Below are 16151 nucleotides of genomic sequence, written 5' to 3'. Positions count from 1 at the left end.
CTCAGGAATGTCACGTTGTTTAACAACAAGACATTTCTACAAATTAAATTGACAAATATTAAAAAACATTTCTTTCTGTGTTCGCTGACAAAAACTAGAAAAAGGCAGGTTTGTAATGTTAATAATGTGATGTTATGGTGTCTGACATCCTTTTTGTGGGGATATTTTGATGTGAAATCCTTGACTAGTAACATCCAATGGCAATAATGAGATGATGTTCTTTCATACTTCCACCTATTCTGATGCTTATTAATTAGTTCTGCATATTATAGTGCTAGCAAACTGTACATGTTTTAGCACGTTTCAGCTAATGCTGCTAATTGAATTTACTTCTCAATAAGAAGCAAGAGAACCCAAATACATTTCCTAACCCTCAAAAAGTATTGGATGTATCATACTTGACTAATTGCCAACAAGTGTCATTCATAAAGTTAGCTTAACATATTGTAGGTTTTGTAATACATGTTGTTCTGCCTTGTATAGGAAATTCAAGATAATATATACATAGCCTAATAAATAAGAAATACAAAATAAGGATAAATAGGTATAAAATAGAAGAAAAAACACCACAGGAGCTATAAATTGAGGTTTGGTTATTGGTATAGTACTAGACGTTATTGGGAATCCCATAAATGATTTATATTTGAATGATTATTTGTTCTGCAGGAGATAATTTGCAAACAGCTATTACAGTGGCAAGAACATCAGGCTTAGTGCCTGAGATCAGCAACATCATTCTAGTGGAGGCAGATGAGCCAACTGAGTTATCCTCAGCCAAGATCTCATGGCAGGCAGTGGGAGGCTGTGATCAGAGCGCAGATGATATCAAAGTAAGAGTTTTTTGTTTTTGTAGCTATTGTTTCTTCTCATTTGGACAGTACATAAAGAACATGTTTTGTAAAATTGTGAAGTATGTCGGTTTAATATTCCAAGTTATTTTTGCTTGAGCCTGCCTTTTCAGGTGATAGTACCATACAGCACATATTTAAATGTGTTTGTCCTTTGTTAAGTTAATTTATTTGTGCACAAAGGAATTCAATTTATTAACCATCATCTAATGTAGGAAATAAATATGCCAGAATCATGTTTGCATACCGTGTACAAAGCAATCCATAAAGCTAAACATATATCAAAATGTATGCAGAAAAACCCAAAGTTCTTCCTCAGAAGGGAATCTGAGTGTTTTGTCTCCATGTCTAACAGAAGAGGAATTCTGGGACATACTGATAGATATTCCTATACATTTAGAATCTGCTCATCTCTGAGGTGTAGTGAACCTATGTACTGGACCTAAAGTATGTAATCAGTAGCAACAATGACAACATTCCTAAGAAACATCTCATTTTGTAGGAGACATTGCATTTGGACATTGAAAGGAGAACAATTGAAGAAGAAGCAAGGGGTGATTTCCATTTTGCTATGAGTGGGAAGTCATATCAGGCCATCCTGCATCATTTCCAGAGTTTGTTACCAAAAGTAAGTTACAAACAAATAACCCAAAAATCTGTCCATGAAAGAGAAGCTAATCAGCTATTTCTTGTTAAAAAGGTCAAGGTTACACTATATGTAGCATATTGCGTGTGCAGTATGATTCAACTATAAGATACAATAGAGACAGCTAACAAAGTGCCCGTTTTGCTATTATATGCTGCTTTGTTCCTATACAAATAAATATTGTTTAATATACTTTCATGTATTTTGTGTTACAGTTGCTGGTGAATGGAGCAATTTTTGCTAGAATGTCACCTGGACAGAAATCCAGCCTGGTGGAGGAATTCCAGAACCTGGAGTATGTGTAATGTCCTACAGTAATTGCAAAGAACAAACACATTTTACTTTATGGACCTTTAAGAATTGTGGTTATTATGTAATATTGAGATTCTAAGCACACATTCATACCACTAGAACATGGGATGGGATGAAAAACATTGTAATGTATGTTAAGAGTTAAGTGACTCCTGCAGTGACTTTTCCTGCACAAGTTACAGATGTAGCGAAGGTTTATTGCTCCCGCAATATACTATTCTGTGATATTCTGCATTATTACTGCCATTGAATCCTATGGAAACTCTTATATTATTTGTTATAATGCAATATTCTGCGATAGGGAAAGTAAAGCTGCCATATCTGTATTTTGACATAATTCCAGGCTGACCACGAAGAGAAGAGCTTGTTTAATCTAAGGGCCAGGCAGATAATAAATACTGTACATGGGTAAAGTGTGTCAGGCTCCACAAGGACAAAACAAGCATGTCATGGAAGAAATATACCTTTTGTGGTCGGCAGATGGCAAAAAGCTAGTTTCCAATATGGATCACTGTGTCACCAATTAAAAATGGAAATGTAGATAGTACTGTAACGCTTTTGTTTTACATTAATAAGCACAATGTATAATTGCGTAATTTACATTGTTTCCTCAGTTACTATGTCTGTATGTGTGGTGATGGAGCCAATGATTGTGGTGTGAGTATATCATTCCAATCATTTTTAATTTTCACTGTTTTATAAACAGGTTAAGCACAGGCTTAGTTAAACCATGAGCAAAAATAGGGGGCAAAAAGATACTCTAAAAAATAATCCACTGTGTAGCACATCACCAAATGAATACATATAATTTTACATGTTATTGGGAGAAAGGGGTTACATATAACATGTAACCCCTTTCACCCAATAAAATGTAAAATTATATTTATTTCATTTGGTGGTGTGCTACACAGTGGACTATTTTTGAGAGTATCTTTTTGCCCCCTATTCTTGCTCTGTTATACCCCAGTCCTTAGTATGCACCCATTATTATTTATTCACTATTATTGGTCTATTAGTTAGGTGATTTATACATATACATAGCAATTTATTTATGTCTGGGCAACTCAATTATTTTTCTGTAAAGAAGAAATAATATTTCGATTTTAATATATGGTGCTGATTTGAACCAAACACATGAAAATATGATGTGCATTAACTAAAACACATTTTTATATATTGGATTACACAATAATCTGAATTATCTTTAATGAGGGCAAATTTATGTAAAGGGACCAATTACCATACACAATTTCGATTATTTTATTTCTGTTAATTATGTACTGTTTATGTTCACTACTTTCAGTCAATCAACAGTATAACAGTATACACATTATCAGACAGGAGGCCAAACAGTTCCCAAAATGTCCAGAACAGACCAGTACTTTGCACCTGAGTCACTCTGAGCGCTCACACTGTTAGTACTGATTATACCGTTCACAAGGACTTATTATTTATTAATTATTGTAACATTTCTGTCGAGAGAAGAAGAATACTGTATATGTTAGTTATTACAGTTAAATGACACATACTTCTGTGATATATTATTCCCTCCTCATCCACTACTCCAAAAAACAAACATTGTATGCAGTTAATTCAATGCAAACAGGACAGACTTGTCACTAATGGCCATTGTATGACATATATTTTAGCGGCACTAGTGCAGTAAAAAACAAAAGTACCCTAAATATTATTGAATAAGAAACAGATAGTCACTGCATGGACATAATATCCCCCAAACTCTTGTGCTATTTATTAGTTAGATGGCTAATTAGGTTGAAAGAGTCATCTACTTGTCTATTACATGTGTGTAATCTGTAAAAACATGTATCTTACTACTGTATGTACTTATATTAATAAAACTGCTCACTAATTTCAGGCTTTGAAAGTGGCCCACGCTGGAATATCCCTATCTGAACAAGAGGCTTCTGTGGCCTCCCCATTCACTTCACGGACTCCAAACATCAGCTGTATACCCCAGATAATCAGGTAACTACATGTGAATGTATACATGTGCCACGCGTGTAATATTTGCGGACAACATTTGATGGACATTTTCTTATTTAGTGCTGCCGTGCGCTCTTGGAAAGTGAAAGGAATCCTTGTCCTACAATGTACAGTCTTAGTTGTGGTGCTCGAGGCTCATAGAGATAACCCCCCCTGAGGCACCCCCCCCCCCCTGAGGCACCCCCCCCAGAGGCACCCCCCCCCCCAGTGATTTACCCAGAGCACAAGCTGCAGGGATCGAGATTTGTGCTGTGAGTGACCAATACAAGCAATGAAGAGGAGGACACAAAGTGACTGAATCACAGCATTTCTACCCAAAAAGAAGCCGATGTTTTGGTTACAACATGCCAAGGTGAAGCTTTATCCAGGTGCGGGCTGGTATAGGTAGTATATGGCACCGAAACATTGGGTTCTTCTTGGCTAGTAAATGCTGTGATTACGTCCCTTTGTGTCCTCCTCTTCCATGCTCCATACACCTTTATTGGCCCACCCTGGACGGCCTTTTCCTGAGTGCAGCATTACTGAGGAGTGCCTGGGGAACCTGTACCTTGTCACTGTTACCGATACACCACGTCATGTTAACAAAACCAGCAACGAACCAAGCAGCAATACTGCATTCCCCATCGTGATTATTTTTCTTATTTATATATGTAACGCATGTGGCAATGTATAATTCTACATTCTTACCTAAGCTAGCAATCATTTGGTGCTCCTTTTCTCAATCTGTAAAAATCCTGCTTGTGTGCCTAACATAATGGCTGCTTCAGTCAGTGTAACTCAGGAGCTACAATGTATCCTCTACAGTAACATCAATTTTTGCAGTTTGCAGCTCAAACTGCTGGGAACTTGTTGCAAAGATCTTGCACTGCTTGGGAGGTGGGCTAAAACCTGCTATAGAAATCAAAGGATGCTATAAAATTAATTCAAAATGGCATTAAGAGCGTAATAATTATAATTATAATAATAATAAAATACAGTATTATCTGATACTACAGAACTGATTTATTTAAATAAATCCATATAAGATTTACGTTTTGCTGCTTTAACTCCAATCTACATTGCTAATTATATGCAAAAACAACGTCAGTTATTAATCTTATTTGTGTAGTCTTTTTAAGATAACATTGGCACCTAACAATGTGTTAATTTAAGTTAATGCCTCATTAAGTCAATAACAGAGCTTTGTGCATTAACTTGTAGTTCATATCATACCCTCCTTGTCTGTTTCCCCCCCAGAGAGGGGAGAGCGGCGCTGGTCACGTCCTTCTGCGTGTTTAAGTACATGACTCTGTACGCCATGATCCAGTTCGTGTCTTTGTTGCTGCTCTATTGGGTAAAGTTCATTTTAATGTTCATTATGTTTCATAGAACGTTTGGCATTAACCGCAAAGCGTCTTTAAAGAGTAGTGGTACTGTGCAGGATCCTAAGAAATTGTAAACAAAGCTTCAAGTGATATATTTACCCAAAAATAGACAGAATATGAGATGACCTTTTTATGAACAAAATACTTTGATCTTTAAAAAGAAAGTGGAACTGTTAGTAAATAAAAGTAGTGTTACTCTGTGCCCCATAGCACCGTGGCACTCCCCTCTGCTGCAAAAGCTTGTACTTTAAACAGAATGGGATTAAGAAAAGATATTGTGCAGTCTGTATTTTATATGCTGGGGTATGATACATAATACGTATTGTTATTCAGTTGTGATCCAGTCACCCAAAATCCTACATATTACCAAAGTAAATGTACCATCAATAGGGTTATAGATATATCCGCCATTACTGCTCCCATTAACGCAAAGCTGGCGCGATACTCCCAGATTTCACGCGGCTCCATTAAAACGAACGATAATACGTGTTATTGTAATGTTTAATAATCTCATGTCCTCTGAAAATCTCAACTTTTTTGTTCTTCTTTTAGCAAGTAAATATCCTATCGAACTATCAGCTGCTTGTTCAGGACGTGGCTGTCACCATCTTAGTCTGCTTAACAAGTAAGGAGCAAAGGGTTACATTGTGTCACCTTACTGTACAATATGTCTGCCATGAACCTCATATAACAAACATGATTATACCTTCTTCCCAAGGGATCCTTACAAAGCCACTATAGAGTTAAAATCCATGTTTGGCAATCCTTCATAGGAAATACAACCATCATAAATGTAAATACCTCATAGATCATTTAGGGGAATGATTCGCGGTGTGTGATGCCATCTAGTGACTTTATAATCCAAAACACAATTAATTAATTGGCCTCTATGTATAAAGGTGCAGTACGTTTGTGCTGATGCAGTTTTGTAAAATAAATACCATTATTTTCTGTCTGAAATGTGACATATTTATTAAGTGTCTTGCTACTGTTGTAGAATTTGTCACACACTGCACTAGTATTTAGCGCTAAAAAAGGAAGAAAAAGACTTGCGCCACCGATAAAGTGATGCGAAAACCAACGCAAGAACACCAAGAAATGTAACGCAAGCTGCACATGTTTTAATACATTGACCTGCTCATATGCAAATGTAACTCCTCCCCTAACTCCGCCCACACACTCCGTAACCCCCTCACCTCTCCGCAGGTAGGCGCAGACATACCTGGAAATCGCCCGTTAGATTCATGCGCAGGCGCTGCTTGGCGCGGGTATATTTCAGTGCGAGTTGCTACAAAATAACGACTTTGCAATGGAATTAACCCTTTGATACATAGAGATCATAGCACAACAAGAAGCAACACACATTACTTGTCATAAATTATCTCTTGTAGATATCTGCAATTAAATTAACACTCAAGACAAACAGGAAGCAATGGTAAATTCTCTCCTAAATATGCTGCACGTGTGACTGAAATGGAATATTTGTAAATGTAAATTGAGTATTGTTTCATCTAGACATAGTTTGATGCTACCAGTAACAAGTAATAATACTGATTATTATGAGGGGTTTATGGAAGCTAGCTTTTTACTTTATGGCTGAGTCTATAAATTACTAATCTAATTTAAATTAATAGGAGTTTATAGAGTCAGCACCGTTGTCTTAATTCTAGAATCATTATTTTTCTAGAACATAATGGTCCCTTGCCTTTTTGAATATTGAATGTGAACAGGAATACATTTTTTGTTAATAATTAACATTTAAAGTTTCTACTGTTATTTGCAACAACAAACATGATTAGGACAGAAAGATTGTTTATTTACATAATTATGCACAATCATTGTTATTCTTGTTATACTGATAACAGGCTAATGTCATTATCATTGTTTATTTATTTTTAGTCCAAAAATACATCCGATGCTGGTAAATAAGGGGTTACACTATCAATGCTGTTTTGATTCTAAAATAATATTGTGTATTGGTTTTTGCAAAACTCGATTAGTTGGTTTAAAAACAAACAAACAATTTGGAGAAAACTTGCTTGAATTCTTTCTAACTTTTCACCAAAGCTTGCAGTGTTTTTTTGTGTTTGTTTAAGTTTGACCATTTTCTGAAAAAATAAAATAAATAAACTATAAAAGTGTCAGAGCGCCCCCCTAGTAATCAGTATAACAACTAAACGAAGTGTAGGGGTGCCTGCAGAACCAGGAGGGACCCCTCGCCCCTGTATTAAACTGCTGTATATAGATAAAGAATAGTTCTCAGCACTCCAACGTTGGAAAAAATGAGAATAAATGGGTTCTGAAGGAGTTTGTTTCGGCTGCAAAATCAGGGGCACAAGCGAATAGCAGCAGCAATTACCGGTCACTAGCAGCGAGTACCGGTCACTAGCAGCGAGTACCGGTCACTAGCAGCAAGTACCGGTCACTAGCAGCAAGTACCGGTCACTAGCAGCAAGTACCAGTCACTAGCAGCGAGTACCGGTCACTATCAGCAAGTACCGGTTACTAGCAGCGAGTACCGGTCACTAGCAGCAAGTACCAGTCACTATCAGCAAGTACCGGTCACTAGCAGCAAGTACAGGTTACTAGCAGCGAGTACCGGTCACTAGCAGCAAGTACCGGTCACTAGCAGCAATTACCGGTCACTAGCAGCGAGTACCGGTCACTAGCAGCGAGTACCGGTCACTATCAGCAAGTACCGGTCACTAGCAGCAATTACCGGTCACTAGCAGCAATTACCGGTCACTAGCAGCAATTACCGGTCACTAGCAGCGAGTACCGGTCACTAGCAGCAAGTACCGGTCACTAGCAGCAAGTACAGGTTACTAGCAGCGAGTACCGGTCCCTAGCAGCAAGTTCCGGTCACTAGCAGCAAGTACCGGTCACTAGCAGCAAGTACCGGTCACTATCAGCGAGTACCGGTCACTAGCAGCAAGTACCAGTCACTAGCAGCAAGTACCGGTCTCTAGCAGCGAGTACCGGTCACTAGCAGCAAGTACCAGTCACTATCAGCGAGTACCGGTCACTAGCAGCAAGTACCAGTCACTAGCAGCAAGTACCGGTCTCTAGCAGCGAGTACCGGTCACTAGCAGCAAGTACCGGTCACTAGCAGCAAGTACAGGTTACTAGCAGCGAGTACCGGTCACTAGCAGCAAGTACCGGTCACTAACAGAAATTACCGGTCACTAGCAGCGAGTACCGGTCACTAGCAGCGAGTACCGGTCACTAGCAGCAATTACCGGTCACTAGCAGCGAGTACCGGTCACTATCAGCAAGTACCGGTTACTAGCAGCGAGTACCGGTCACTAGCAGCAAGTACCGGTCACTAGCAGCAAGTACTGGTCACTATCAGCAAGTACCGGTTACTAGCAGCGAGTACCGGTCACTAGCAGCAAGTACCGGTCACTAGCAGCAAGTACCGGTCACTAGCAGCAAGTACCGGTCACTAGCAGCAAGTTCCGGTCACTAGCAGCAAGTACCGGTCACTAGCAGCAAGTACCGGTCACTATCAGCGAGTACCGGTTACTAGCAGCGAGTACCGGTTACTAGCAGCAAGTACCAGTCACTATCAGCAAGTACCGGTCACTAGCAGCGAGTACCGGTCACTAGCAGCGAGTACCGGTTACTAGCAGCAATTACCGGTCACTAGCAGCAAGTACCGGTCACTATCAGCAAGTACCAGTCACTAGCAGCAAGTACCGGTCACTAGCAGCAAGTACCGGTCACTATCAGCAAGTACCGGTCACTAGCAGCGAGTACCGGTCACTAGCAGCGAGTACCGGTTACTAGCAGCAATTACCGGTCACTAGCAGCAAGTACCGGTCACTATCAGCAAGTACCGGTCACTAGCAGCGAGTACCGGTCACTATCAGCAAGTACCGGTCACTAGCAGCGAGTACCGGTCACTAGCAGCGAGTACCGGTTACTAGCAGCAATTACCGGTCACTAGCAGCAAGTACCGGTCACTATCAGCAATTACCGGTCACTAGCAGCAAGTACCGGTCACTAGCAGCAAGTACCGGTCACTATCAGCAAGTACCGGTCACTAGCAGCAAGTACCGGTCACTAGCAGCGAGTACCGGTCACTAGCAGCAATTACCGGTCACTAGCAGCAAGTACCGGTCACTATCAGCAAGTACCAGTCACTAGCAGCAAGTACCGGTCACTAGCAGCAAGTACCGGTCACTAGCAGCAAGTTCCGGTCACTAGCAGCAAGTACCGGTCACTAGCAGCAAGTACCAGTCACTAGCAGCAAGTACCGGTCACTATCAGCGAGTACCGGTAACTAGCAGCGAGTACCGGTCACTAGCAGCAAGTACCGGTCACTAGCAGCAAGTACCGGTCACTAGCAGCAAGTACCGGTCACTAGTAGCGAGTACCGGTCACTAGCAGCGAGTACCGGTCACTAGCAGCGAGTACCGGTCACTATCAGCGAGTACCGGTCACTAGCAGCAAGTACCGGTCACTAGCAGCAAGTACCAGTCACTAGCAGCAAGTACCGGTCACTAGCAGCAAGTACCGGTCACTAGCAGCAAGTTCCGGTCACTAGCAGCGAGTACCGGTCACTAGCAGCAAGTACCGGTCACTAGCAGCGAGTACCGGTCACTATCAGCAAGTACCAGTCACTAGCAGCAAGTACCGGTCACTAGCAGCAAGTACCGGTCACTAGCAGCGAGTACCGGTCACTATCAGCAAGTACCAGTCACTAGCAGCAAGTACCGGTCACTAGCAGCAAGTACCGGTCACTATCAGCAAGTACCGGTCACTATCAGCAAGTACCGGTCACTATCAGCAAGTACCGGTCACTAGCAGCAAGTACCGGTCACTATCAGCAAGTACCGGTCACTATCAGCGAGTACCGGTCACTATCAGCAAGTACCAGTCACTAGCAGCAAATACCGGTCACTAGCAGCAAGTACCGGTCACTATCAGCAAGTACCGGTCACTATCAGCAAGTACCGGTTACTAGCAGCGAGTACCGGTCACTAGCAGCAAGTACCGGTCACTATCAGCAAGTACCGGTCACTAGCAGCAAGTACCGGTCACTAGCAGCAAGTACCGGTCACTAGCAGCAAGTTCCGGTCACTATCAGCGAGTACCGGTCACTAGCAGCAAGTACCGGTTACTAGCAGCAAGTACCGGTCACTAGCAGCAAGTACCGGTCACTAGCAGCAAGTACCGGTCACTATCAGCGAGTACCGGTTACTAGCAGCGAGTACCGGTCACTATCAGCAAGTACCGGTTACTAGCAGCAAGTACCGGTCACTATCAGCAAGTACCGGTCACTAGCAGCAAGTACCGGTCACTATCAGCAAGTACCGGTTACTAGCAGCAAGTACCGGTCACTATCAGCAAGTACCGGTTACTAGCAGCAAGTACCGGTCACTATCAGCAAGTACCGGTCACTAGCAGCAAGTACCGGTCACTATCAGCAAGTACCGGTTACTAGCAGCGAGTACCGGTCACTATCAGCAAGTACCGGTCACTATCAGCGAGTACCGGTCACTAACAGCGAGTACCGGTCACTAGCAGCGAGTACTGGTCACTAGCAGCGAGTACCGGTCACTAGCAGCGAGTACCGGTCACTAGCAGCGAGTACCGGTCACTAACAGCGAGTACCGGTCACTATCAGCAAGTACCAGTCACTATCAGCGATGGCTTTCTGCCCATCATGGAGTTTGGTGGATCAGTATTAGATGTTATTCTTCATTTGTGGTAGTTTTATATCCGTATACACTTACTCACCTGCACGTCTATGTTTGTGTGGATTTATACGCAGGGAATGATTTATGAGTAAATTATTCTCTGTGTATTACGTTTCTCGGCTTGTTCTGATGGACAGCTCCTTTTTCCTACATTGGAGAACTATTCTGTATCAACAAAATATAAAGCGTCGGCGGTTGAGCTTTTCTTGGGTATTTGCCTGGATTTGTTTTCCAATGTTTAGAATTCTTAAACTCGGAGATTAAATGAAATACTAAATGTGGGAAGTTCGGGTCCGAACACACAAACACGCCCGTCCTTACCCGCTGCTGAATACACACACACACGCCCGTCCTTACCCGCTGCTGAATACACACACACACGCCCGTCCTTACCCGCTGCTAAATACACACAAACACGCCCGTCCTTACCCGCTGCTGAATACACACACACACCCGTCCTTACCCGCTGCTAAATACACACACACACGCCCGTCCTTACCCGCTGCTGAATACACACACACACGCCCGTCCTTACCCGCTGCTGAATACACACACACACGCCCGTCCTTACCCGCTGCTAAATACACACAAGCACGCCCGTCCTTACCTGCTGCTGAATACACACACACACGCCCGTCCTTACCCGCTGCTAAATACACACACACACGCCCGTCCTTACCCGCTGCTAAATACACACACACGCCCGTCCTTACCCGCTGCTAAATACACACACACACGCCCGTCCTTACCCGCTGCTGAATACACACAAACACGCCCGTCCTTACCCGCTGCTAAATACACACACACACGCCCGTCCTTACCCGCTGCTAAATACACACACACACGCCCGTCCTTACCCGCTGCTAAATACACACACACACGCCCGTCCTTACCCGCTGCTAAATACACACACACATGCCCGTCCTTACCCGCTGCTAAATAAGCGGCTATTCTCCAAGCTTGTTACTTTCAGTGTATTTAATCCCACACCTTTATTCTTTCAGTGAGTTTGAACCATGCGTACCCCAAACTGGCTCCCTACAGACCCCCGGCACAGCTGATCTCCCCACCTCTCTTGCTCTCAGTGGTTGTTCATGTCCTGTTTACGCTGGTCATACAGGTCTATGGCTTTGCTGTGGTCCAGCAGCAGCCGTGGTATTCCATGAATCCTTCCAGGTAAAACACGATCTATAGCTATAGCCCAGTCATTAGAAGGCGTGGAGTTGCTGCTATATCCTGAATTTCATGCTTTATTGATTTCTCACCTACTTCCTCTTTAGCTTCTGTCTTTCCCTATAGCATATGGTACTCATTAGAACATCCTCTCCCTACGCTTTTGTAATGATGCAGCATATGTAAGACTATGATCCTAAATAACCATGCCACCTAATGTAACACCTGAAAGATTAACCCACCATCGTGCCCCATCGCTCGACCACCGTAAAGGCCTCGTCCATGCTGAATGCGCGCACGCTCGCTCTCGAGCGCTGTGATGTCACGCCCTGGTAAAGCTGGGGCAGTTCCTGGCCATGTAGAAATGTGCTGTTGCATGCCTGGGGGAGGGCAGGTGGGGCATTTCTGGGGGTGTGGCAGTGACGTCACGTAGCGGGTTTGCCCTCTTTGGGCTAACCGCTCACGTGACTTGGCCGTCATGCGGAAAATACAAAATAATTTGTCTCCTCAAGCTGCTCTCTGGGTAACGCTCACGCTCACGTGCACGTGTGCGCCCACACTATACACAATCAAATTACCCATAATGTATATAATTGCGCAGCTCATGCGTGCGATCAGTCTGGACGCGGCCAATGGCTGCGTCCATAGTAGATCCGACATCGCAAGCACCGAATATGACAAATGGATGCCAGTGCGCTTGTGCATAGATTGTGCGTGCACGAGCGGGAAGGGGCGACCGCTACTTCACGCGACAAACTGGTTTGAATTTGCCGTGCGAAGGCCCGGTCACGTGTGCGGTTCAGCCAATTAGGGCGAACCGCTGAACCACAGGAACGCCCTCGCCATGCCCCCCGTCACGCAACCCTGCAGGACACAGATAGCAACAAGTACAGGTGTGCGTGAAGCCACACACGCGGTCGCGCGCACACGCCAGTACTATGTACGTGGCATAAGGCTGTCTTTATCTTCCCACTGCTCATCATTTATTCCGTGTCTCAGCTTTTCAGATGCTTCTGTGTTTTATTCTTATATAGATATGTTTAGTGCCTCTGAGTCCTGTACTTAGCAGAATAATAATTCATTCCCATCACAAAGAGCTTAGCAGAATTTCTTGGCACCTTGAAGTGCAAAGTCCGTTGGATCTGGAATGGAATCTGTCCCACTTGCAGGATTCTTCGCAATGTTCCTCTGTAGGATTCTAGTGTGTACATGGAATGCACCTTTAAAAACATGAGATTGAAATAACATCCAGATATTAACATTTGCAATTACATCAGTTTTATCTGCAGTAATGGTTGGATAATAGAGAAGAACAGTAACCACCTACAATAGATATAACATGCTCCTTAGATATTTATTAGAAGTGATTACGTTGCTGACATGTTTGAGTTTCTATGTGTGTGTTACATATTTAAGCAAACATTAAGTACTACAAAATATCTCAATTGTGAAGTTGTTAATAGAAAGATGTGGACCTTTATGTTGGGCAGCGGTGTAGAAATACATTGCTTTACACAGGAAGATGAGACAAAATGATGTGTGGTTCAATATGGTATATTAGGCTGTTTAGCTGTATTGTAATATTCTTACAATATAAACAAATGTAGTGTGAGAAAAATGTGAATACAAATATATTGAAAAAAAGCATGGAATAAATGTTAAGAGCACGTTTATACTTTCCTTTTTCAGTGCATGTGTCTCCGGGAATGAAAGTCTGATCTCCGCCACGTACACAACGCTCAGTACCAACACCAGCAGGACATATTCACCGGGACGTGGGAACTCCACATATAACGTGAACATCAGCCATAAAAGTTATGAGACCACGACCCTGTGGCCCCTGACTACAATTCACTGCATAATAGCAGCATTTGTGTTTTCCAAGGGCAAGCCATTTCGACAACCTATATATACCAACTGTAAGTATCGTGGGTCAAAATATCCTATGCCTTAATACGACGATGACTGGGAGTTAATACCTCATTGTTCAACAATTACACCACTTCTCACCTAATAGGAATAGGCACCACAAAGAAAGGAAAGCTGAGAAGTAGCATGTAATCCCCCCACTCCCAGAATGCTTTGTAATGTGTTACGGATCCCTTCGGGACGGAAGTTACTGTTAAGAAACAGAAGGTTTTATTGTAGGCCTCATTGAGGCAGATCCTCAGAAGTCCATTAAATCTGCGCTACTTACGTGAAGTTACTTAAATAGGTGACGTCCGTTATAGTTTCCCAGAGATTAATGTGTATCCTCAAAGATAAATACAACGCTCGTTAGTTATCACAATAGCGTACGCTTAATGCCATATTAAGTTAGCGCTGCCTTGCGTTAGCTTCAAATAACATGGTGTTAACCCCGTCTCGCCCACAGGCGGCGTTACTTCCATCCAGTCCCTTAATAAGTGTTTAATTAAAGTAAAACAAGAGACAGGAGAGGAAAAGATCCCTGTAAATAACGATAATAGTTAATGGTAATGATGGTTAAATCACACCTAACTGTGGTCTTACACTTATCAAGACCCCGTAACAGGCCCACTCCGGGGTCTGGATATGAGTAAATGTTACGTTAAATCCCTGCGGTAACTACAAGGGCGCTTTGGGGATCGGCGCTGTTAGAGGGAACGCCTCTTCTCCATAACATTAGCACTAACGTTCGTTATAATAATGCGAAGGCTCGTTACGGCTGAATATAGCACTTAACACATCGTTATTAAGCTTTGAAGAGCCTCGTTAGCACTTGACACATTAACCTAAGTTAACGTATCGTTATTAAGAATTGAATGGACTTCTGAGGTTCTAGCCCATTGTGGGTTGTTTATTTAACTGCGATACTGCTGGTCACTAAACTAAGATTTGTATGTGCTGCCTACGGCAGGCTGAGGATGAATGAGACAAGTTGGATGGGAATTGACTTTGTCCTGGGGGTGCGTATGGGTTAGACCTGAAGAAGGCCCTCTCTAGGTTAGAGATTGGTTCAGATGGAGGAGGAGAGGGTGGAGAACACGGATCGGCAGCCAGAGGCGAAATTAGTAGGATGATATTTAAACTGACTGGAGATGGGGCCTACAGCCGCCCCCCCCCCACCCCCATAATTAAAGGTTTCAAACTTAGAAGTATTATTATAGAGTGCAATAGTGCCCTGATCGGCACTATTACGGGTTAATGAATAACCCCCATTGTCTTCCTGCAGATATATTCAGTTCTGTGCTGGTGGCTCAGCTCGGAGTTTGTATTTTCCTGTTGTTTGCTGACATTGAGAACATATACAATGTGATGGAGGTAAGCAAGTCATTGTATTCATTTTACTTCCATGATAATGGGCCAATGAGTGGGATGCCGATAAAATCAAAAGACGATGATGCATTGGTGACCAATTTGGACCAATTTGCTGGTTTCATTACTAAACAGTATTAAAGCAGCAAATAATTCCATGTGAACCCCTTTCTGTAATGGAGGGGAACTCGTGGCTCCTCAGAGCTGTTCCGTGTTATTTCTAGCTCCAAGGACCTCCAGAATCCAGAGATACTCACCAGGAAAGTTACCATTGTTACTTCCTATTTCTAAAGTCTCCTGTGTCATGTGGGCCAATAGGAAAGCGGAACGGATGACGTTGTGGCTTCCTATTGGCCCATGTGACACGGGAGATTTAACCTGCCATTTTGTTTCCTCTGGAGGGGGCTTAATGTCAGTAGCTTGACCGGTAAGAATCTTGGAACCAGGGGATTCCCAGACCTGAATATAGCGTGGTACAACTCTGGGGACCCCCTGCTTTCCATCCTTAAAAAAAGAGGGGATCATTGGAAACAGGCAGCATAAAATTTCCCTATTCGCAGATGATGTCATACTAACCCTCTCTAAACCCCAAATCTCCCTACCCAACCTTCAAAAAGAACTCCGGGATTTTGGAAAAATCTCAGGATATAAAATAAACAGTGACAAATCAGAAGCCCTGAACTTAAGTCTGCCAGAGCCAGAGGTGAAACTCCTCAAACTAAACTTTAATTACCGTTGGAGTTCCACGTGTATCAAATACTTGGGGGTTAAGATATCGAGGACCTACCAATCCTTATATCAACATAACTATCCAACCTTGTTC

At 42.8% G+C, this 16151-nt stretch overlaps 1 protein-coding gene across 1 annotated transcript in view; it reads left to right on the top strand.

Moving 5' to 3' along the window:
• LOC142466204 (putative cation-transporting ATPase 13A4) overlaps nt 1-16151 on the top strand; it is a 50177-nt gene that overhangs the window by 27272 nt on the left and 6754 nt on the right. The window contains exons 19-28 of the mRNA XM_075571089.1: nt 667-830; nt 1351-1476; nt 1710-1789; nt 2421-2463; nt 3683-3792; nt 5047-5143; nt 5727-5799; nt 11884-12055; nt 13742-13971; nt 15246-15334. Of these exons, the coding sequence (XP_075427204.1) occupies nt 667-830; nt 1351-1476; nt 1710-1789; nt 2421-2463; nt 3683-3792; nt 5047-5143; nt 5727-5799; nt 11884-12055; nt 13742-13971; nt 15246-15334 (1184 nt within the window). The remainder of the gene's footprint in view (nt 1-666; nt 831-1350; nt 1477-1709; nt 1790-2420; nt 2464-3682; nt 3793-5046; nt 5144-5726; nt 5800-11883; nt 12056-13741; nt 13972-15245; nt 15335-16151) is intronic.

Source organism: Ascaphus truei, chromosome 14 (assembly GCF_040206685.1).
Source record: "Ascaphus truei isolate aAscTru1 chromosome 14, aAscTru1.hap1, whole genome shotgun sequence".
NCBI classification, from domain to species: Eukaryota; Metazoa; Chordata; class Amphibia; order Anura; family Ascaphidae; genus Ascaphus; species Ascaphus truei.
This window is presented reverse-complemented; position numbering and strand designations above follow the sequence as displayed.